The following is a 24,286-nucleotide window of genomic DNA, read 5'->3' as shown; positions in this document are numbered from 1 at the left end:
TATGGAATTGGGAATATATGGATTTTAGGATGTGTGGATTTTGAGATATGTGGAATTGGGCATATGTGGATTTTGGGGTGTGAGGAGTTGGGAATGTAAGGATTTGAGAACATGTGGAGTTGGGAATGTGGAGATTTGGGCATATGGGTATTTGATAAACATGTACACTTCAAAACGTTAAGAGCTTGAAAATACTCCTAAAAATTTGACAACCCAACCTCCAGATTACAGAAACCTCCAGTACCATATGATATCCTACATAATGCCTTATAAATGACTCCACTACATATCCTAACTCCAAGCTCACCTTAAATAACCGCACCAACAGAAAATCCTTAATAACAGCTAATCGGTATAATTAAGATATTTCATAATAAGATCCCGGATTCGAGATTGCTTTATCAACGGAAGATTCTCTCGGGACATGTGACGTTCGCGATTTTTCCGTAACAATTACGTAGCATGTTTCCCGTTCCCGGAAAGCGACATTCGTAGCAACGCTTCGTTAATCGATTCATTGGATAACTTCTTTTCCTGTTCGATGTATTATATAACTGTTACAGCTGGCGAGCTTATTAAGACGCGTGCACGATGACTGATCGAGGTTTTAGTACACGTAGAAAGTGAATATTGAGCAAACCGCATAATTCGCTAATTACTGCCAGTTAAATGTGTGCCAATGTGAAGCTAGCCGATAAAACAAGTGGAATTAATCGAGAATAATTAAGTTGATGCAACACCTGTTACTTAGTCAGTGAAAATAAGAAGCAATGTTTTCTTTTTAATCGTTTGTTTCATCAGTTTTTGTTCGATATTTCTTCTAACGGTACGACATATCAATTCCAATGAGTTACGCGAATTGATTCCACTGCTACACGTGCACCGAAGTGGCATGACATAAGTGCCGGTGGCCATGACACCGACATTACGAGCAACTAGGAAACACGTTCGATCTTCTTTGTTTTGATTCTTTGTAGCTTCGATAAATCGTTTGATTCACGCTTTGCATATTCGATACGTAGGCATATATTTGAAATGCAGGCACGTACCAGGCATGGCGGCGCATCGCTAAACAACCAGGCAACTTTTGCCTGTGCTATATTCTCAAATATCGTTCTTCGTTAATCGCCTCACGTGTTTTGACGCTTCTTAATGTCACGCGTATTTAAAACTCGAGCGCAATGAATGGCCGGAATTAGAACATCATATGAGGGCTCCAAATTTATTCGGCCAAATTGTTTCGAGATTCAATACATCATATATAGTGGGTCTACTATTACACAGGTCTACAAATACAGACGTATGGGTAGACAGAACAAACCTGTGCACTCTAATATGAGCAAACAGCAACTTTAAAACTTACTAGTTAAATAAATTCTTTTAAGGTTATTATTTTTCTACTAAGAATTTCCACTAATGTTTCACTGTGTTCATACATCACGTGTGTCACATTATCAGTCAAAAAATGTTCATTTAAAATTATTGTATTAAATAAAATGGTGACTGAGACAACACAGAGGGTTAACCCCTTGGGCTACAGCTTCGAGTCAGACTTGTGATGCACATTACAGTTCAATATTATTTACTTCATTGTGTTTATACATCATATATCTCATATTATAAAATCAGTTAAAAAATGCTTATTTAAAATTATTGTATTAAATAAAATGGTGACTGAGACAACGCAAAGGGTTAACCCCTTGGGCTACAACATCAAGTCAGACTTGTGATGCACATTACAGTTCAATATTGTTTGCTTCATTGTGTTTATACATCATATATTTCATATTATAAAATCAGTCAAAAAATGCTTATTTAAAATTATTGTATTAAATAAAATGGTGACTGAGACAACGCAAAGGGTTAACCCCTTGGGCTACAACATCAAGTCAGACTTGTGATGCACATTACAGTTCAATATTGTTTGTTTCATTGTGTTTATACATCCTATATCTCATATTATAAAATCAGTCGAAAAATGTTTATTTAAAATTATTGTATTAAATAAAATGACGACTGAGAGTCATCTTTTGATCACAAAGGATTAACTCCTTGGGCTACAGCATCAAATCAGACTCACCTTACAGTTCAAATGTAACAAAATTAAATGTTACTTTCGTAAAAATCGAGTTTTGAGTATGATACCAATTGCAGTTTGTTTTAAGACTGCTAAATCCGAAATATATTTAATATCTCAACATTTATTTACCTTAACACTGCAGTACATATAGGTAGCTCTAAGTGAAGCACCTACTGAAAACCTTGTAGGCTAAATGGTTAAGAGTCTGGACTATAGCAATTGAAGAAATATTGGAATCTAGGTGCACATCAAATAGAGAGGTATATAAATGTAGATACACAGATTCAGGTGCCTTCAAAATTAAAATGCTTTAAAAGTACAAACTCTTTAAGTCCCAAGTTCCAGAAGCAATGTATGCATCTCTAAATTTATCGTTGTGTAAAATATATTACATTTCCGGATTCCTGCCTTAAAAAAGCCTGGTTGGCACGTCGAGCACACGTGTGCCACAAGGTGGACCGAAATTCAGTCCGGTTGCGATAAATCTCCATCAGAATCAAAGCAGAAGATCGCGTACGCTTTTGCCAACTTGCGCCACTCGATCTCGTTCTCGAGATTGCCAGTGGTTGTTGAAGGAATGCAAACGGCCAGCAGACAATGCGTGCAAGTTGTTCGTGAGGCCAAGAGACGTATATTCGTTAAGCATCTCCTTGGAAACTGCAACTTTGCCGACCTTGTAAGCTTTGACGCTGGTACTAATGAGCGAAGCAGAAGTAGGGAGCGCGTGCATGCGATCGGCCATTAGAAAACTGGTAGCTGCCCGGAAGAAACGGGAACGCCTCGACGTGACGTTATTTTCCATCCTGTACTTCATTTGAATTTTCCATTCGCGTTGCAAATCATCGGACAATTTGAAATCTCGCCTTCCTTGGATTCGTCGTATTGGAAAAGCAAGATCCTTCGGAATTTGTAAGGTCTTGTTAGAAAGCCATAACTCGAGACACGTTTTATAATGTTAAAGCGAGATGAACCGAGACACTATATGTCGCATTGCAGTTTGCAATCTCTTATCGACATCGAAATCCCACGTTATGTAATTGATTGTGTAAGAATTACACAGCGTAATGGATTCCATGCTAGACGAGATAATTCCTGTTTCATAATCGAACGCATCCGAGCAAAAGTTGCCTTTTACGAACGGGAGTCCGAACATTTATGAAGGGAGATTTCTAAATCTCCTTATATTGCGCTTCATAAAAACTGGTACAAATAACGAAGTCAACAGTGAAGTTTCCAAATATAGGAAACAGGCATTTTTATAATACTTCTACAGTAAAACTAATTTGTCGTAAATGATATATCATTTTATGTTCTTCGATAATTTCGAGCATCAGCTAAATCTTCATAATCACCATTTTGTACCAACTCGTATCTTCTGTACTTTCGCTTGTTTCTAAATTCACCAGCAGAACGAGTTGGCAAGATGAACTCCACACTTCTTGCGACAGTTTCTTCTTCATTACCGTTCCTCTCGTTTCTTCATACTCGAAATGGTTCAACAACTCAACGAAAGAGTTTCAATAATCAACTCGTTACTTTTTTAAGAAATTGACGTATACAAACACTCGATGTTCTAATGTCCACATGATAACGAAATGGCATGATCTGACGCGTTTCCAGATGCTATCCCTACCTGCATTGAAACATTCAGTTGAAGATCGTTTTTCATCCCGTGTGAGGATCAGAAATCCATTGAATTGTCAAATGTTAATTTTGTAAAAAATGAAGGCTTAAACCTTCATAAACTTTGCTCCTCTTTCAGGGCTGCATAGTAACAATATGGTGGTAGTCAACATTCTATGCTACAGCTAACTCTCATGGCTGCATAGTAACAATATGGTGGTAGTCAACATTCTATGCTACAGCTAACATTCTATGGTTACAGCTAACTCTCCCTTGTGGACATACGTGCACATATGGAATTTCAGAAACTGGTATCTGAGATTTGAGAACTCGCAGGCTCAGCAGTTTGAAGATTTGAGTATTACAAAATGTGGAAGATCCACATTCGCATACTAAATCTTCCAAAATCGATCAACACCCCCCTAAACTAGTTTTAACTCGGTAATCCAAGTGATCCCACACCGCAAGCATAGAAACTCAAAGAAGTTCTTCCATATTTCTCTACCTAATATACCTCCGCCCCCAAAAACCAATTAACCACCCACCAAAACCCGAATTTTCCTCGCATCTCGAGAAAGGGTCCCGCAGGTGACCTCGTTAGACATTTTCTGTCGGAGAGAGAGCAGTCAAGGCCGTACACTCGCGAAATTCAGCTGGTAACCGAACAGCTGCTAAAGTGGGGATACGAGATACGGTTCGGCCGCGTTGTCCTAGGTCCTGGCTGTCTTTTTTACGCGCGCCAAATGTATACGCGTGTCGGCCACACGTTCGAGCCACCGGTCTTCCTTAACGAGCCTGGAACCCATAGACAGCCATCCTACTTCTTGTCGTATATTCTTGCGGAATCATCGTATGCCGTGATTTCCTCGCGACTGGACGACCTGTGCAACGAGCGCACGCGTCGTATCGACCGTTCCTGGTCTCTACCTTGACCTCCAATGCCGAAGGTAGCTCCAACAATTAGACCTCTCCACTCGAGACCAAGCTCTTATTATTAGATCATCTCGTTATTATAAATATGTAGGTTACTCGATTTTTATTTGCTTTTCTATCGGTGGTTTAATTTTAGAACGTTTCTTAAACAGTGGTCTTCGTTTCTGGTTGCTTAGCAGTGGATCAATAGCGATTTTTATTTTAAACTGGATCACTTCTTCAAGGTTCATGATGGCGTTTCTTAAGGAGGTTGGACTTAAACATATAACAGTCTTTATAACGTTATTCGTGATGGCGTCCCTTAAGGAGGCATTGCTGGACTTAAACATATAACACAGTCTTTATAACATTACTCGTGATGGCATTCCTTAAAGAGACATCGTTGGACTTAAACACATGGGACACTCTTTATAATATTAGAAGTATCAGTCAAAATGGCTGGTCTCAGGTTTCACATTTCATATGACCAAACTTTGTTATCAAGCTTTTGTTAAAATGTCCATCATATTTTCTTGAAGTCTATGCTTTATTATTTATTCATTTATTTATTCTTCAAGTCTATGTTCTGTATGAAAATGTTGTACACTGGTGGTTCTAGTATTAACAGAATTTTTATGAACAATAATTTTGACTTACATTAATTATGAATTTTTGTGAACAATAATTTTTATTATACTTACATTAATTATGAATTTTTATGAACAATAATTTTGACTTAAATTAATTATGAATTTTGATGAACAATAATTTTTATTATACTTAGATTAATTATGAACTTTTATGAACAATTTTAACTTACATTAATTATGAATTTTTATGAACAATTTTGACTTACATTAATTATGAATTTTGATGAACAATAATTTTTATTATACTTAGATTAATTATGAACTTTTATGAACAATTTTAACTTACATTAATTATGAATTTTTATGAACAATTTTGACTTACATTAATTATGAATTTTGATGAAAAATAATTTTTATTATACTTACATTAATTATGAATTTTTATGGACAATAATTTTGACTTACATTAATTATGAATTTTGATGAAAAATAATTTTTATTATACTTACATTAATTATGAATTTTTATGGACAATAATTTTGACTTACATTAATTATGAATTTTGATGAAAAATAATTTTTATTATACTTACATTAATAATGAATTTTGATGAACAATAATTTTACTGAAATTAATTATGAATTTTGATGAAAAATAATTTTTATTATACTTACATTAATTATGAATTTTTATGAAAAATAATTTTTATTATACTTACATTAATTATGAATTTTTATGAACAATTTTGACTTACATTAATTATGAATTTTGATGAAAAATAATTTTTATTATACTTACATTAATAATGAATTTTTATGAACAATAATTTTGACGTACATTAATTACAAATTTGTATGTACATTAACTATGAAACTCTGTACAATAACATTGAAGAAAGTTCATTGAGAAGGTAGAAGTGTTTTGACAGCATTGTCAAGCTTCACCAGCAGCACTTCTGTGCCACGATTGTCATTCAAGCAGGCATCAAGTAAAGTGCGTAGAAAATCGCGGAGGTCCTCACAGAACAGTTTACGTAAGAAGTTTCGACACTGTTGGATTGCAATCCTGTAACTTTCTCTCGTATCGATCTCGAGTAGGAAAGTCACATGTATCTGTCCGATACTTGTTCGTCCGTGAAACGAGCTTATGAAAGAGTCCGCGGGAAAGGGGAAAGTATATTCCACAGTGAATTTTCCCTTTTGCCCGTCTCTTAATGCGTCACTGCTAAGTTGTACGGAAAATTTATCTGCGGCTTCTGACGCTCGATCATTTACATTTCCTGCTACTGGCACGCGCGTTAACGCGCGGCTCGTAGCCTCGCGTGTAACGTCTCATTAAATTCTCCTCGGTCACCGTGCGTACAATGGGCTCGTTTTTTGCTTCAAACTCCAGCCGATGTAACGAGAAATTAGCGTGGAGAGGCTGAAACTCTTACACGCTTTGTGCCGCGAAAGTGACGTAGTGGTTAAACGTTCGCTAATTTTCGAGGCTGAACGGCTTTTTGTGATCAAGATTTTTTGTGCAAGGTGGGGATTGTGATAGGATTCATCGAGGAATTTTATGTGGTTACGTTTTAATATTTAACGTGGATGAATCGTAATTACATGTGAAAATTTCGAGGTTTATGAAGTTTTAAATTTTTGAGGCTGAAGTCCTTTAGGTGGTTTGAGGAGGTTCACTTGTGACGCGCTTGTAGCTCAAATATGACAAATCTTACTCAAATTTTGAATACTCTTTTAGGTTCAACTATAAGTTGCATTATCAAGGATACCTGAATATAAAATAGTACCATTTTAATTTTCTGTGTTAGTTTTAATGTTGTAGTCTAGATAAGTTAGTCTTGACTGACACATCTGTAGAGGTTAAGATTACAAATCTTCAAATAAACAGACTAATTCCTAGATTCTCAAGTCTTCAAACTTTCACATCTTCAGGTCTTCAAGTTTCTGAGTCTCCAAACCCTCAATCACCAAATTTCCAAACTCTCAAATCCTCAAGTCCTCAAACCCCAGATCACCAAACTTCCAAATTCCCAAATCTTCGAGTTGCCAAGTTTCCAAATCTCCAAATCCCCAAATTTCAATAATCCCAAATTCTCAAATTTCAAAATTCCCAAATCACGAAATCCCAAAATTCCCCAAATTCTCAAACATCCGAATCTCCAGCTCCCCGAATCCCCAAATCCCCAAATTCTCAGATATCCAAATTTACAGCTCCCCAAATCCCCAAATCCCCAAATTCTCAGACATCCAAATCTCCAGCTCCCCAAATCCTCAAACGTCCAAATTTCCAGCTCCCCAAATCCCCAAATTCCCCAAATTCCCAGACATCCAAATCCCCAAATTCCCCAAATTCCCAGACATCCAAATCTCCAGCTCCCCAAATCCTCAAACGTCCAAATCTCCAGCTCCCCAAATGCCCAAATTCCCCAAATTCCCAGACATCCAAATCTCCAGCTCCCCAAATCCTCAAACGTCCAAATCTCCAGCTCCCCAAATTCTCAAACATCCAAATCTCCAGCTCCCCAAATCCCCAAATTCCCCAAATTCCCAGACATCCAAATCCCCAAATTCCCCAAATTCCCAGACATCCAAATCTCCAGCTCCCCAAATCCTCAAACGTCCAAATTTCCAGCTCCCCAAATCCCCAAATTCCCCAAATTCCCAGACATCCAAATCTCCAGCTCTCCAAATCCTCAAACGTCCAAATCTCCAGCTCCCCAAATTCTCAAACATCCAAATCTCCAGCTCCCCAAATCCTCAAATTCCTCAAATTCCCAAACATCCAAATCTCCAGCTCCCCAAATCCTCAAACGTCCATATCTTCAGCTCCCCAAATCCTCAAACATCCAAATCTCCAGCTCCCCAAATCCTCAAGCATCCAAATCTCCAGCTTCCCAAATCCCCAAATCTCCAAATTTCCCAAATCCCCAAATCTCCAAATTTCCCAAATCCTCAAACATCCAAATCTCCAGCTCCCCAAATCCTCAAACATCCAAATCTCCAGCTCCCCAATTCCCCAAACCCTCAAACCCTAAACCCCAAAATCCCGAAACTCCAAATCCTTAATCATCCCTCCACAAAATAACCATCATCTAATTTATAAAAGAATACAAATACCACAAGACAATTCTCAACTGCAGAAAATATGTCAGCGAAGTGAGTATCCTTCAACAACAAGAGGTCTTCGCGGCATACACCGCTTGCATTCACTCGGTTTCCTCGCTAAACAGTCGGCGATTTAGCGCCAGAAGTTGCCGAGCGAGGCAATTTTCAGCGTCAGAGGACAGGCAGGCGGTTTCTTCAAGGCAACGGAGCTCGAGTAACTGTAAACTGGTCCTAAGACAGGCCGCGCCCAACATGTTGCTCAACTTCGGTAAACTGAGGAGAACCGGTGTGTCTGGGACATGGCAAGGCCGTTGACAGCGCCGGGGAATCAATCGTTGTCATGGTCGACTAGAAAAATCTACTAAATCTGCACTCACCGATTGCTCGATCGAGCTTATCGAATTAAGCGATTCACCTTGATGGGTCTATCGAACTACTTTGTGTAGTCAAGTTTCAACTGATCTGGATAAATTGTAAGCTGAAGAGGTTGGGATACTTGGAAGCACTTTTGGAGGCACTTTTGGAGCCACTTTTGGAGGCATCGTTAAAAATTTTGGAGACAACTTTCGAATTTTAGGTTGCAAAGTTTAATGAGTTCTGAAGACTTCTCAAGTTACTAGTTCTGAAGTTATAGCCACTGTCATTCAAGAATTACTGGCTACTGTTTCGTACGTCACATGTGTGTTTATACGTCATGACACTACAAGTTTAGTTAAAAATACAGACTTCAAATTGTACTCCATACAGTTAAAAATATGGACTTCGAATTGTACTATAGTTAACCCTTTGTGCTCGAGAGGTGACTCTCAGTCACCATTTTATTTAATACAATAATTTTAAATGAACATTTTTTGACTGATTTTATAATATGAAATATATGATGTATAAACACAATGAAGTAAACAATATTGAACTGTAATGTGCATCACAAGTCTGACTTGATGCTATAGCCCAAGGGGTTAACCCTCTGTGTTGTCTCAGTCATCATTTTATTTAATAAATAATTTGAAACAAGCATTTTTTAACTGATTCTATAATATAAGACGTGTGATGTGTAAGCATAATGAAACAAAAAATGGTGGAAATTATTAGTAGAGAAATAATAACCTCAAAAAAGTTCATTTAACTTTTTAACTAAGTTTTGAAGTTGCTGTTTGCAAACAGTCAAATTACCTTCGAGTGCAAAGGGTTAAAAATACAGACTTCAAATTATCCATATAGTATTAGCCATTTTGTCCAACAAGAGTTAATTCAATAACTGATCCCACTTTTCTAAATTTGCCTCCAAAACTCTGTGACTGATTAAATTACGAGTTCGAATCATCTGTCGTATAAATGTGACAAGTTAAGATGTCTGAGAGCTGTTAAACTCAAAATAAAACAGTCCAAGGTGCATTAAAAATATTTATAAATACAGTGGCGATGTTTACGAGATATGAAAATCTCGAAATGTCTCGCCGATAAGAGTATCGTTGATCTTATCGTTATTAAATTTGAATATCACGATTTTCACTGACTTTCTTCTGTTTACAAGTCGCGACTTAATCAGGAAACTAAGCCGATACTTCGGGAGCACGATTTAAAAATACACACAGACGAATTCGCACGTGCTGCGTCGAGCAAACACGTCGCAACAGACGTCTAGCTGGATCCGAATTTTATTTTTGCAAGTGCGTTTATCTGGATCGAGGAGCAGACTCTTGTTTTTCGCGAATTTCTGAGAAAGTTTCAGGGGAATAGTTGTGATTGTTCAGACGAGAACAGGAATGCAGCGGGTCGATGTGAACACAGCTGCAAGTACGCAAACTGGAGTTATCTTGATATTTTAAATTGCAAGATATTTATTATTGATTTAAATGTAATTTCTCCATAATTTTGTAAACGTGTAATTTCGTTACCAAAGTCTTAATTGCAAGCAAAGTAAAAGAAATTCCCTAGTAGAACATAAGCCGAGATGTTCTTTGTACACGTTTTTATACCATCTTTCCAAGTAGCCGGCTATAGGATTCTACTGCCATTATTAAAAGTCTCCCCCCGTTTCATTGTATCTCTCATAACAGACAGAGGATGTTTCCTTGAATGAGGATCGTCTTTTGGAATACTCCGGTAAACAGAACAACAGCGTCTTTCGTTGGCTACTTTAGAAATGATTACTATTACTCGATTTCGCTTAAACCGTTCGATGATTCAATGTCTTCAGACAATGTTTACGCTGGTTATTTGCAATTTTTCGTCTGGTCTTCGAGGACCTGTCTCGGTCAATATTTGTTATCATCCTGCTAATTTGAAATAAAAAGCTTTTATGAATGCATACTAACACTTTTATGCTGATTTTTTGTACGTAGTAACTTAACAGTTACTTTTATATTAAAATTAGTAAATGGAGCACCTCTTTAGCTGAGTATTTATGGTTTAAATTTTAGCGACAGCTGAAGTTGGTTTAAAATTTAAGTTAATTTGTGGAAAAGCAGTCACTGGTTTTCATAGTTCGTTGAGTATCGGTACTGTTTTGATGAGTCTTATGACGCACTACATCGTGATGAATTTTAGTATAATAAATACATTATAATTTTGAGTTCAAGTTATTTCCATAGTCGATTCATAAAAAATTGACATAACATTTCAACTCTCTTGGTGTTAATATTGCAGCTGTGATCAGTGCTTACTGCACCTGATATACTGCGGGGGTTAATTTATTCACCTGGTTATTTTTAAAATAAGTAAAAACTCTCGAAAGCAGATTTCAAAATTTAATATCAGAAGTTTCTTTAAGCACCAAGGACAAAAAGTCCCAAGATCCCAAAGTGGTAAGGTCAAAATCTCCAAATCTCAGAGTCTCAAAGTGCTAAACTCACAAAATGGCAAATATTCCAGACTTCAAAAATTTCCACACAGTGGCAAAATTCCAAAGTTCCAAACTCCCAAGGAACCAATATCCTAAGGTACAAAAATACCAAAGCCCCAAAATCTCAAGATTCCAAAGTCTCAAGGTCCAAATCTCCAAATCTTGAAGTCCCAAGGTCCCAAACTCTTAAAGTCCCAACCTTCCAAACTTAAAAAATCCCACAGAGTTCCAAACTCCCAAGGACCCGAAATACCAAGGTCCAAATATCCCAAAATTCCAGTCTCCAAAGCTCCAAGGTCCAAATTTCCCAACATTGCAAAGATCCCAAATTCCCAAAATCCAAACCTTCCAAATTTCCACAAAGTGCCAAAGTTCTAGAGTTCCAAATTCCCAAGGATCCAATATCCCAAGGATCCAATATCCCAAGGACCTAATATCCCAAGGACCCAATATCCCAAGGACCCAATATCCCAAGGACCCAATATCCCAAGGACCCAATATCCCAAGGACCCAATATCCCAAGGACCCAATATCCCAAGGACCCAATATCCCAAGGACCCAATATCCCAAGGACCCAATATCCCAAGGACCCAATATCCCAAGGACCCAATATCCCAAGGACCCAATATCCCAAGGACCCAATATCCCAAGGACCCAATATCCCAAGGACCCAATATCCCAAGGACCCAATATCCCAAGGTTCAAATATCCTAAGAACTCAATACCCCAAGGTCCAAATATCCCAAGGACCCAATATCCCAAGGATCCAATATCCCAAGGACCCAATATCTCAAGGACCCAATATCCTAATCCCCAAAATCCCAAGATCCCAAAGTCTCAAGGTCCAAATCCCCAAACCTGAAAGTCCCAAGGTCCAAATCTCCAAATCCCAAAGTCCCAAACTCCCAAAATCCCAATCCCCCAAACCTCAAAAATCCCACAAAGTACCAAACTCCCAAGGACTCATATCCCAAGGTCCAAATATCCCAAAATCTCAAAACTCCATATCCCGAAAGCTCCAAGCTCCAAATTTCCCAACATCGCAAACTCCCAAATTCCCGAACCTCCACCTCCACAAACTACCAACTACCCAACCTCTCAAAACGCAACAATGACGCAAGCACCCAACCAACCACGGTCCCAAAGTCCCACCGTTATCTCGACACCCAGCGCCTCGCTACAACATAACCGTTTAAACCTCATACTCTATAAACTGTTTAACTCAACGTGCACAATCACCCGTCGACTATACCCTCCAATTGCTCCAGCTCTATTCTCTCGACCGAAGTGTGGTACACCAGCGCAGGATTTAATATCTTGCCTGACATTTTTTCCATGTATTCTCGTGTCCCGTTCAACCAGTCAAACGGTTAAGCTTGACTGTCAGCCTGACAAGCGACGAGTTGTTACCGTTCACTGGTTCTTGAACGCCAGCCAGCGAGCGAACGTTTAAGGACGTTTTTCAAGGCCAGCCCGTTGGGTACCAAGAAAGAAATATTTATTCGAGCTGTTATCGCGGGAGACGCTTGTTATTGCCAAACTGGACGGCAACGTCTACGCACGTTATCGGACAAGGAAGGTTCAACATCCAATCTGAGGTCGTTTCGATCAAGATACCAGGAAATTCGAGCTACTTCGGTATTCAATTATTCCAGCGTTCTTTTTATATTTGCTATTTCTTTCATTTTTTGTTTATATGGTTGGGGAATTAGGTCTGGGAAGTAGCTTTAGGTCTGGGGAGAAGCTTTAGGTCTGGGGAGAAGCTTTAAGGTCTGGGTCATTCGGTTCTATCGAGGGTTAATATTAATCAGTTCGATCATGAGGTGCATCTCGAACTTTTCTAAGATGGCCGAATGGGTGGACTCACTCGAGTGTTATTGAAGGTACAGGTTCATTAAGATTCAAAGGTTCAGAGTGATCTTCATTTATTACTGATAGGTACAGGTACAGTTTTATAAAGATTCAAAGGTTCAGAGTGATCTTCATTTATTACTGATAGGTGCAAGTACAGTTTTATAAAGATTCAAAGGTTCAGAGTGATCTTCATTTATTACTGATAGGTACAGGTACAGTTTTATCAAGATTCAAAGGTTCAGAGTGATCTTCATTTATTACTGATAGGTACAGGTACAGTTTTATAAAGATTCAGAGGTTCAGAGTGATCTTTATTTATTACTGATAGGTACAGGTACAGTTTTATAAAGATTCAAAGGTTCAGAGTGAACTTCATTTATTACTGATAGGTACAGGTACAGTTTTATAAAGATTCAAAGGTTCAGAATGATCTTCATTATTGATTTATTTGAACAAAGGATTACATAACTTTCATTGAACAATGTATACTTTCTGTAGAATGTTTACACGTAACTCCACGTAACTGCTACATTATACACATACATATATATAGATTAGGTCTAGGTTAAATCACCACTTATAACATTAACGGTATCACTAATTCCGCCTATCTGCAGCATCATATGTACACATGGCAGCTTTTAATCTACCATGTAGGGTAACTTAGGTCTGCTATAATTCATTAATCTCACTACTTTATGTGTCCACACAACAATTTTGTCCACTATGTTACATTAAGTCACTGCTATAGAATTAATGCCATCGTTACTATGATATCAGTACTATTCAAAATCCTCTTCTGTCGCCACTTAATTATTCCATCATATGAAACTTACAATGCCAGTGACCCTTGTAATGTTGGTCACCGGTGACCCTCATATTCAACAGGTATTATTCTTCAATTAAAGCAGAACTGGTGATCCAGTAAAGGAGCATTGTCTCCGAACGTGGTACACAAATTTTCGTAAGTGACCAGGGTCTTAATTAACGCGGTTCAGCGTGTAACAATTAAGAATTACCAGATGGCTCACCGAAAGATGTCTAGTAACGGTACTTCCAGTTTTGGCTGTTTAATTGCCACTCGGATTTTAGTAATGGAATGCGGTGAAACGAGGTAAAAAAGGAAACAATCAGACAAGTTTTAGCTGAGACTTAAATTATTTGTGCTAATACGAAAAAATCCAGCTCTTCGAGGAAATAATTGCAGATGTTATTTACGTTTCGTTTCTGGATTCTGTGTTGTTTACTAAGCGAATTATTGATTCCAGAAAACGAAGATATTCGTGAAAGTTCAAGTTCACCGTGTTTATACAAACAAATGCAGATAAATAAGGTTGATACCGCTTAATGTTGAACAATAAAATATTTTGAAACTAAAACATTTCGAACAAATAAATTGATAGTTACAGAATTATAAACAAATAATAGATTTTATGTAATCACTTTGTAATGTTGCAAATTAAGATGGCACTAAATAATCTGGAGGGACGTATGAAACTAATTTTGCGAATCCGGAGGTTAAGGATTAAATGTGTTCGAGTGGTAAGATCATTCCGCCGCAGTGCTGCAATCCAATTTAATTTATTCACTACCTAACTCATGCAATTCTATTCGGGATTTTGAAGCACCGTTTTTCTCGCTCGAATCGCAGTAATTCGCGACACAAAGGAGAATCATTAAACAATCCAGGTTTATTAACCCAGAGCAGTTGAACTCGTGCATCGTTGAAAATGTCAGCGAATCGTGTCCGCGTAAGAGGAGAAAGTGAAACAAATACCAGGAATGAAAGGAATACCTTGCGTTCGATACGAACGTTTCTCTTATCGAATTTTCCTGCTCGCCACGAAAAGCACGTCGGACGATAAAAGTTGCCGAAAGAATTCCATTATCGTCGGTAACAGCATGTTCCCTCTCGATTGACCGAACTAATAGTCACGAATAGCAAGAAAGTGCAACCGCGCATTAATTAGGATAATCAGCGCGATAATTAGTCTCCGTTCGAAAGTAGAATCGCAAGTTATTATGCTAATCTACGGTACTTCCCATACACGCACACACTCGCTGCAGCGAGCGTGTGCTCGAGGAAAACAAACGCCACGACGAGTGTACCGCTATAACGCAAAGTAGCGTCGGCCATGATTAATCAGCCTCGCCTGGTTTCCGTCTCGGATTCTCAGATTCCGCACGCAAGGAAACGAGAGTACGCGAGCGTTTTTTATCGCACGAACACGGACAAGGTAACCCGGCCGGTTTTTCACCGTTGCAAGAATGTACCTCGTGTCAAAGTCAAAGTCACCGATAAGATGATAAGGCAGAAGCGAATGACCGACAATATTCGCGTCGTATCGCGTGCCTTCGTTCTGTATCCGCTGTCTTTTTCGTTCGTTCGTTATCGCCGCCTCCGCTTTGGCCCGTTTCTTCTCGGCCGAAACGAGAGTGACATATTCGATCGAGACGCATCACCCGCTGGATTCGCCTCCGGCTGGGTAAACTAACGTCCTCTATTTCGTTTCGTGTAAACGCCGCGAACCCGCTTGGAGACGTAAACAACGCGTGTGCGCATGCGCGATGCGTCCCTCCTGCGCTCTTGCTCTTGAATCTTTCGGTAATTCCCTCTTTCTCGCTCCTATAAGTCCCTCTCGTTCTTCCTCGCGGGCCAAGCAACCGCCGTTTCACAACGTTCTCGATGGTGGCGCTGACCTTCATAATGGCGGCCATCACGCCGGTAAATCGAGATTTATCGTGAACGTACTTTTCGAAACGAATGCCCGCTATCGATACGAGACAATAGCTCTCGATGATAGCGTAAGAACGATGTTTTAAAGATATGTCATCTTTCGAGGCGCATTCCCCGATAGGTTTTTGCTGTCGTTGATCGGCGCACAAATTGAAAACAAGTTGAACATCCTGGTGCAGTTTCATCGTGACTCACGGATGTTCAACGCTCGCCTCCCTTCCTCCCGCGTCTCCTGCGCGCACGAAACGATGCTCCTTCTCTGTTTCCCTGTGTCGTCGACCTCTGTTGTTGCTTGGAAATTGCGTCGAATCGGCCCGTTTCAGCGCGTTTCTGTGCCTGAGCATTTTTCTCCGCTCGAATTTCTACGCATTAACGACGCCGAACAATGGCAGAGTTCAGGCTTTTTGCTCTTTGACCATACCTCGTTATCGCGGTATTGCTCCAAATGCGAGTTTGTAAATAACGACATGCCTTAATGCGCGCACGTGCGTCATTAAGTGTGACGACGTTAGAGCGCGAGACAAAAACAAGAGAAAAGTCAATAAGTTGTTTGGTAATTTATTCTTTCTAAGCCGTTTAGGAACGGTGAACGAGTATTAGAAATCGTACGGAATCGTTATGGGTTTTTGATGTCGTCACGTAGCTGCTTTCACGGTTGACAATGCCCCCGCCGTTATACCCGTTGTTCCCCTAAAACGTCGCTAATCTATCCGTGCTCGTACCACCGTAGCTCCTGGCTCTGGCTTCACCGTGACGCATTCCCATAACAAAGCGATGGATTTTTCTCCTGCCACCCCGTATACTCCATGTTCGTGCGTAAAGCATTCGTGTGTTAAGAAGGGTCAACGTCCGACCCTCACCACACGCCACGGATCGACGCGCCAACACACAGAAGCCTGGTTTGTTTTGGTTTCCCGGGCATTACCCTCGCTTCCCACTTCTTGCGACCGAGTCCTCTCCTTCTTTCTCTCTCCTACACTCGACCTGTCCATACGACCGTCTCGCTTTCTTTCTTCCCGCGCGCGCGATACGTCCAAGGCCTGTGGAAGCGGCTATCGGCGTCCACGGTGACAACGCGATCTCAAAATGGGAATTGACATCGAATTAACGCGACGAGTAACGTGTACGCACGAATACACGTAGCTCGACGGTCGAGCAAGGGACAGAAGTGGTCGCGCAACCGACGAGGTACACGCGAAATTGAGGTTAGGACAGCGTCAGTTGGTTACGCCGGTAATGGCGCGCGAGCGCTAAGTACCGATACGTTCGAAGCGACACGAACACGCAGAAAAAGCGGCCGCGGCGAGAAAAAGAACGGCAACGCGTTATTTTCCAAGGAAGCGAGCGTGTCGAGTGTGACGCGGAGAGAAAGCGAGAGCCGCGTGGAAAGCAAGTTGTTGCCGTGCAAGTAGTTTCGGATCGATTTTCGCGTGGAATGCTCGATTCGCTGCCATCTCGCGTATGCACGTGTCCCGCCGCGAACGCTGGCTAAGTAGTAATGGGAGCGAGACAAACACGCGGCAACGGCAAAGACCTTGCTTGGAATTTTCATTCGGGAGGGTACGTTTCAGGACGTACCATCGCATGTACGGTCTAATTATAAGCGTTTCGAAGGCTCCACGGTGCGTCGAAACGAAAGCAACCGGCACGCGTGCGTGTACACGCGAGCGTGTTCCAGAGGGCGTGTAGGCTCGCGTGAACACCCGTGCCGCAACGGGACAGAGAACGCAGCAGTCGCGTAAACGAGCTTGCTGCTAGGGTAGATGGCCGTGGTCCGATCAGACCAGGCGTGTGCATCCCCATCTAGCTATCTATACTACCGGCAACATCGTATTCGCGCACGATGCACCCACGGACGACTCTAGCGCACTCGGCAACCCTGTCGGCTCGCTTACTCATCCCTACCGGTTGAAAAGACCGCACAACGATATGCCGGTACAAGATCGTTCTCTCCGCTCATAGATTTACATCTCTCTTTCTTTCGGTCACGTTGCTCCTTTTCGACGGTTTTGCCAGCAGAGACTGACCGTGACCAATTATATCGCTCGCCGTTGCATTGTGCGTCATGCTCCGCACAACCTGTTAAGGGAACATATGACACGAATTTCGAGCTGGCTACCATACAAATTTTACAGGGTAATCGGTTCTGAAGTTCAATTTATATCGGTTCTGAGTACCAAATTGGTACTGAAGTTCGATTATTTTTCAAAGATTCTTCTCTACAGAAGCTACAAACCTGCTGTCTACCATTACCAATAAATATATTTAGATAAATCTGTTGCGCTCTGTTTCGATTAACCCTGACTGTATTCGCCTGAACGATAACTTAATGATATTATCGGCACATTATCGATATCATATTCCGATACGATCGATAAAGATATCGAGAGTCATACCTCTGGCATCACGTGGGTGTACGATAAACGCTGTTGCTCGAATAACCTGTACCCCATGATTTTTACCGAACGCAACTGAAAGTCGTCGCGCAAGAGGAGAAAGGATCGACGCTGACTTCTTCTGTACAGTCAACAGCAAATCTGGTTTCTCTATGGAAAATGTGACAACAATGGGGGTGTTTTACTTTTGATAATTTATAGGATTTTTAGTGTATGTTAACTTGAGGACGCAGATATCGTTCGACTTTGGGATTTGAAAGTTTGAAGTGTTTGAAATTGGAGTTTGTCTAAGTGTTTTGTGGTAGAGTTTGAAGTATAATTTGGAGGATAATTTGAAGTATAATTTGGAGTATAATTTGGAGTATAATTTGGAGTATAATTTGAAGTATAATTTGAAGTATAATTTGGAGTATAATTTCAAGTATAATTTGAAGTATAATTTCAAGTATAATTTGAAGTATAATTTGAAGTATAATTTGAAGTATAATTTGAAGTATAATTTGAAGTATAATTTCAAGTATATTTTCAAGTATAATTTGAAGTATAATTTGGAGTATAATTTCAAGTATATTTTCAAGTATAATTTGAAGTATAATTTGGAGTATAATTTCAAGTATAATTTGGAGTATAATTTCAACTATATTTTCAAGTATAATTTGAAGTATAATTTGGAGTATAATTTCAAGTATAATTTGGAGTATAATTTGAAGTATATTTTCAAGTATATTTTCAAGTATAATTTCAACTATATTTTCAAGTATAATTTGAAGTATAATTTGAAGTATAATTTGAAGTATAATTTGAAGTATAATTTGAAGTTATAATTTGGAGTATAATTTGAAGTATAATTTGGAGTATAATTTGAAGTATAATTTGGAGTATAAATTCAAGTATAATTTAGAGTAGAATTTCAAGCAGAATTTTGGGACCAAATATGACGATCTGTAGATCTCAGGACCCGAAAATCCAAATATTTGAAAACCTTTGGTTTCAGAACCTAGGTCCAGGAAAATAATTTAGAAGCTCAAAGTTGAAGATTCGTAAACTCGAGTGCGCAAAAATGTACAAATACGAAAATAAGAGAATTATGAAGTGTCCTTAACGGAAGGAAGCCTACGTTGCACCCGAGTGTACGAGGCAAAAGCAACGGCAAGGCAAGCCAAGGCAAAGCAAAGGGAGAGCATTGGCTGCCAACCGGCATAGAAGGTCTGTGACCTCGGCAATGCCTATGCTACGCCGTGTACGCGTTGCCCGCGTGTACCGTTTCAAAGGTGATGTCACGATCGGAAAGGTCCTTGAAGAAGCGAGTAGTCTTTATGAAAAATTCGTTTCCTGTTATGGGTAGAAGTTTAAAAATCACCGACAGTAGAACACGCTTCTGTCGAACGTAAAAGGGAGAAGGGGGATTTGCGTCACTGAACGCGAATGCGGTGTTTAGAATGGTATCAATAGTTGAGGTAACGGGAAAGTTTCGATCAAGTAATATAACCTTAATGTATTGATTGAATTAATCTATTGGTTGAATTAATGGACCATCTGTCCAAATGACCGTGACTCTGTGAATATCTTCGACCACCTTCGTAACTGAGCGAAATAAACCTTCAGATAGCTGACAAATTTACAGGCAATTAAGTTAAGATATTTTTCAACAATATCGTTGCGATCGTGCAACTTGAATTTTCATTGGAAGTTGCAACCTTAAGGATTCCGTACATAAAATCACGGTAATTGTGTTTCCTGTCGATCGCATATTCTTGCGTTCACCGTAATCGCATACCTCGCAGCTTGTTACCGCTATTTACGACTGTAATAGTTTTGTTGTTAAGTGTCTTTGCTACACGTGTATTTCTTGGCATACAAGACTAGTCCTTGAGAGTTAACTGTCATACTAATACCTTGTTCTCTTATCGCTGTTCGATTGAAATGCAAACGTATTGTTGTTTTATACAGTCTGATATTGTTAATTTATACCTGTTAGTCCACTCTGCTTGAATATTTCATGCTGAACACCTGGCGATATATGCAATTAAGCTTTTTCATAATTTCTGCACTACTGGCTTTGGATAACTGGGAAGAATACGAAATTAATCATTGTAACGCAGGTAGCATTCTAATTAACCTAACCTATACTTATTAACCTAACCTGAGAATCTTATTAACATAACCTGAGTCTGAGGTTCAACATTGTACAGAATTAAATTGAAACTTGCAGTATCATCCAGAACGTAGGTTTTATAAAAGCAAGGGTTACATTAAATTTAAAATAAAAAAGGTAACATTGTAATTAACCTAACCTACACTTCTTATGAACCTAACCTAAGAATCTTATTAACATAACCTAAGTCTGAGGTTCAACATCGTACAGAATTAAATTGAAACGTTCAATATCATCCAGAACGTAGGTTTTATAAAAGCAAGGGTTACATTAAATTTAAAATAAAACAGGTAACATTGTAATTAACCTAACCTACACTTCTTATTAACCTAACCTAAGAATCTTATAAACATAACCTAAGTCTGAAGCTTAACACTGTACAAAACTAAATAGAAACTTTCAATATCATCCAGAAAATAGATTTCATAAAAACAAGGGTTACATTAGCTTAAAGTAAAACAGGTACCATTCTAATGAACCTAACCTACACTTATTAACCTAAAACATAACCTAAGAAGTTCAAAATTGTACAAATTAAATCGAACCTAAATAACAATGACTTGAAATATCATTCAGAGCGTAGGTTTTATAAAAGCAAGGGTTAGCTTAAAGTTCGTGGGTCATCGATGACCCACACAGTATCCGTTAATAAACCGTTCGTGCTTCAAGGTATCGCCTCTCACGTCGTCCTTCGCTTTTAACCTTTCCAGGTATGCCTTCAAGCACAGATACTGTGAGAAGTGCATTTCAAACATGTCGAAATCAAAATTGACGTAGTTATCTTTTACACCAATGATTTTTCACCATGACTTAATACTTCTGTAGGGGATAACGCTGCATCGAACAGTTACATAACTCGATTTAAAAAAGCGTTGCACAGAAAGGTGCGTTCACCAGATTTCCACTGTGAAATCATGTGTAACTTCTGCTCAAAACATTTTTTGGTAGCATCAGCATTTTCAAAGATACTCGAATTACAGGTTTATTCAAAACTTTATTTCGATACGGATGACATGTTTTCGTGTGTTCGAAAGTATTCAAAACTTATTTTAAAATGTAGTTTGTCTAGTAGAACACTTGCTTTGGATTCGACATGTGCTCATCCATGTTTGATTCCATTAAAACTAAATTCCGCTGTTGACAGATTAATTGAAACACCCTGTATAAAATGCGATTGTGTTACAATCATGTGACTGTACTATGCATGATATACTATTCAATTCCATTAGTGCAATAACAATCTCCAGTCCAAATATTTTAAAAAATGTTGAAAATATGACGTTTGGGGAAGTAAAAGACGTTGAAGTCAGAAGCGTATAATTTGTGAAGAGAAGCCAAAAATCGGTTGAAGAGCGTGCAGAGAGGAGGCGTATATCTTCTACCGTTTGACGGTTAGAGGCTCGAAAACGAGTGGAAGGTGCCGGCACAGGGTCGTCGATCGCGTTGCGTGCGGCGAAGGAAGCAGCGGGAAGGGTTGAAGGCTGGTGTGCTCGATCGTGGACGACCGCGTGGTCCGAGAAAGCCGGTATCGTTCCTGGATCAATAGCACGTGATCCTGCTGCGACCGGCATATCTCCGTCCTGTGCCGGCCGATATAAACAAAGAAACGTGGCGCGCAGCGTACGCGCCGGCTGCCGCGCATCGATTTTCCCTCGTGTACGCGGCATCACACCGCTCGAGTGCCTACGTACGATTTACGGTAGGCCGCGTTGACCGACGAGCCGTGAGATGCCGTCAGAGGATGCTCTGAAATTTCCCGAAATCGTTCCCGTCGTTAAACCACTGTTCCCTTTCATGGAGATTGATGGGATGAGGCTCCAAATCTGTTTGATATCCTACGTGATTCAAACCTGCGTTCTATTGATGGGCACTCGTGATTACCCATCAAGGGTACTACAACCGTAGACCCGAAATTTTCAGATTTTTATTATACACGATTGTCTTTGAATCTTACTGTAGTCCTTTCAATCGGTGGAACACAATGGTCGAAGTCTGATATTCAACCGAACGTTGCGTTCTATCACTGTGATGGAACATCAGAATGCTGCGATCAAAGATTTTAGACTTAATTTTCAAAAGTTCGAATGTCCCCGAGTCTCTCGATGGTGCCATGTCCTATTGTAGTACAAGAAGAGATAATCTAAATTAATGGAAAATTATAAGTCTTACAGTTATTGAGGACTATCCAGTTAACTCTAGATTGAATGTTTATCACCGAGTATCTGCAAGCACAAACATAATTCTTAGTCCATGAAGTACACGTTATTGTTCTGATTTCAGGCGAATGCGGCAGTGGTGTTCAAATGCACTTGGCCAGGTTGCCTGGAGATCAAAGCGACCGTGGCGCTTATCGAGGAGCACGTGCGCCAATTGCACTTGGGGTAAGTGTAAGCGCGCAAGACGCAACAAGTCTCGCGAAAATCCAGCTTTTCGGTTGATCGCGTAACGTGGCCGGACCAGGGTCATGTACACTCCAGTCCAACATACTCATCTGTAAATTCATAGATTCCTATGTCCATAGATTCTTAAACCTTTGACTCTCAAAATTGCCAAACGTGTATGTGTTAAATTGATAGAATTCCAAATGTCTCCCAGCCTAAATCTGCACTCATAAAATAATAGATTTCCAAATTCCTGAATAGTCAAATCACCAGATTCCTACATTCTCCCAGAATCCTAACATCCGCAAATATACTTCAGTCTTAAAATTCCTAAATTTCCAAGTTCTCAATCCACCCCAAAATTATCCAATCTCCAAACCTCCTTAGGAGTATCAGTCTCCTTAAGTGCCTCCTCCCTAGAGAAACTAGATTTGCTCTCGACTGTACAAATTAACCTTGAACCCTTCTGCCCGATAAGATAAATTGGCGCTGCGAACGAATTCCAAGTTGCACGCGCGCGGATCGCCGCGTTCAGCCACCGGTTTAACCAAGATCACGCGGTTGTTGCAGGCCGAAAAAGTCGAACGGGTACGATAACGAGGACGACGACGACATCTCGGACCATGAGGAGGAGTTCTACTATCAAGAGGTGGCGGTGGATCACATGAGTTCACCGCCGACTATGTCGCATCGAGACATGGCCAGGCCCCCTCACGAGGACCCCGAGTATCAGAAGCAGCTTCGCCTCGAAGCGACTACCACGAATAACAATAATAACAACAATAACAACAACAGCATCGAAAGTATGATGGTCGGTATCAGAGAACGGAACACGGCGTTCACCATTTCTCCGTCACCGGTACGTTTGGTTGACCCGTTAAATAAAGTAGATAGCAGAATGGTACGAACGATAGTTGATCGGAGAAACATTGCTAAAATAGAGCCTGTCTTTTGAAGCGATCGAAGCCTGGTTCTTAATAGTTACTGTTTTACGAGGCTTTCGGGTTTAACCCATTCAAGACGGGGTCTTATTATACCGGTAGTCAGGATGCGAACTACTTATTCTTTATTTTAATCTGAAACCAATGTCAATTTTAGTCGGACCTGCTAGCGGTCCGTTGCATGGGACTCATGGACCGCAAAAGGTTATGGCGGTACTGCCCATACTCGCCACCAGAGGGATCGTCCGAAAACTCTAGCTTTCCTGTAAGTCCTCGCTCGATCACCTGTTCCTTCATACAGTATATCTGACCTGACCACAACTGTCTCCACTTCTAAGGCAAGGGTCTGCTAGGTAGAACAGGATCCGCGGAAAACAGGAGTCACGGGGTAGTAGAATATCCCTCACTTTCCAGTATCCCCAAGGTCTTTCACGATCCTTGACAGAGGGGAGACCCTAGACCCTAAGTTGATACACAAGTTCTTCGTTTTAACTAAATTTTTGGTCGAATTATTCTACAAGATATGCAATAAAATATGTGTCCTCTATGTACAAATTGCTAACAAATGTTTCTGAACGTTATTGGTTTTTGTACTTCGTACTGATGATACTATATAATTCACTGGATCATAACTCATCAGTATCTATACGAAGTATACATTTATC

The 24,286-nt window shown here is 39.8% G+C and overlaps 1 protein-coding gene and 1 long non-coding RNA gene across 8 annotated transcripts in view; one reads left to right on the top strand and one right to left on the bottom strand.

Annotated features, from left to right (window-relative positions):
- The window catches only part of LOC143264244 (uncharacterized), a 119,192-nt gene that overhangs the window by 70,966 nt on the left and 23,940 nt on the right, over window positions 1-24,286 (bottom strand). The gene's annotated exons all lie outside the window — the stretch shown is intronic.
- The window catches only part of Glut4EF (Glucose transporter 4 enhancer factor), a 134,069-nt gene that overhangs the window by 92,333 nt on the left and 17,450 nt on the right, over window positions 1-24,286 (top strand). For 3 of the 6 annotated variants that reach the window (XM_076530479.1, XM_076530483.1, XM_076530484.1), the window contains exons 6-8: window positions 22,580-22,680; window positions 23,251-23,539; window positions 23,779-23,886. In XM_076530479.1, coding sequence (XP_076386594.1) covers window positions 22,580-22,680; window positions 23,251-23,539; window positions 23,779-23,886 — 498 coding nt within the window. The remainder of the gene's footprint in view (window positions 1-22,579; window positions 22,681-23,250; window positions 23,540-23,778; window positions 23,887-24,286) is intronic. The other 3 variants (XM_076530480.1, XM_076530482.1, XM_076530481.1) reach the window with 3 other exon arrangements.

The sequence above is a fragment of the Megachile rotundata genome, chromosome 4 (genome assembly GCF_050947335.1).
Source record: "Megachile rotundata isolate GNS110a chromosome 4, iyMegRotu1, whole genome shotgun sequence".
Lineage (NCBI taxonomy): Eukaryota > Metazoa > Arthropoda > Insecta > Hymenoptera > Megachilidae > Megachile > Megachile rotundata.
The sequence above is the reverse complement of the archived record's forward strand: the minus strand, read 5'-3'. Positions and strand labels throughout refer to the sequence as shown.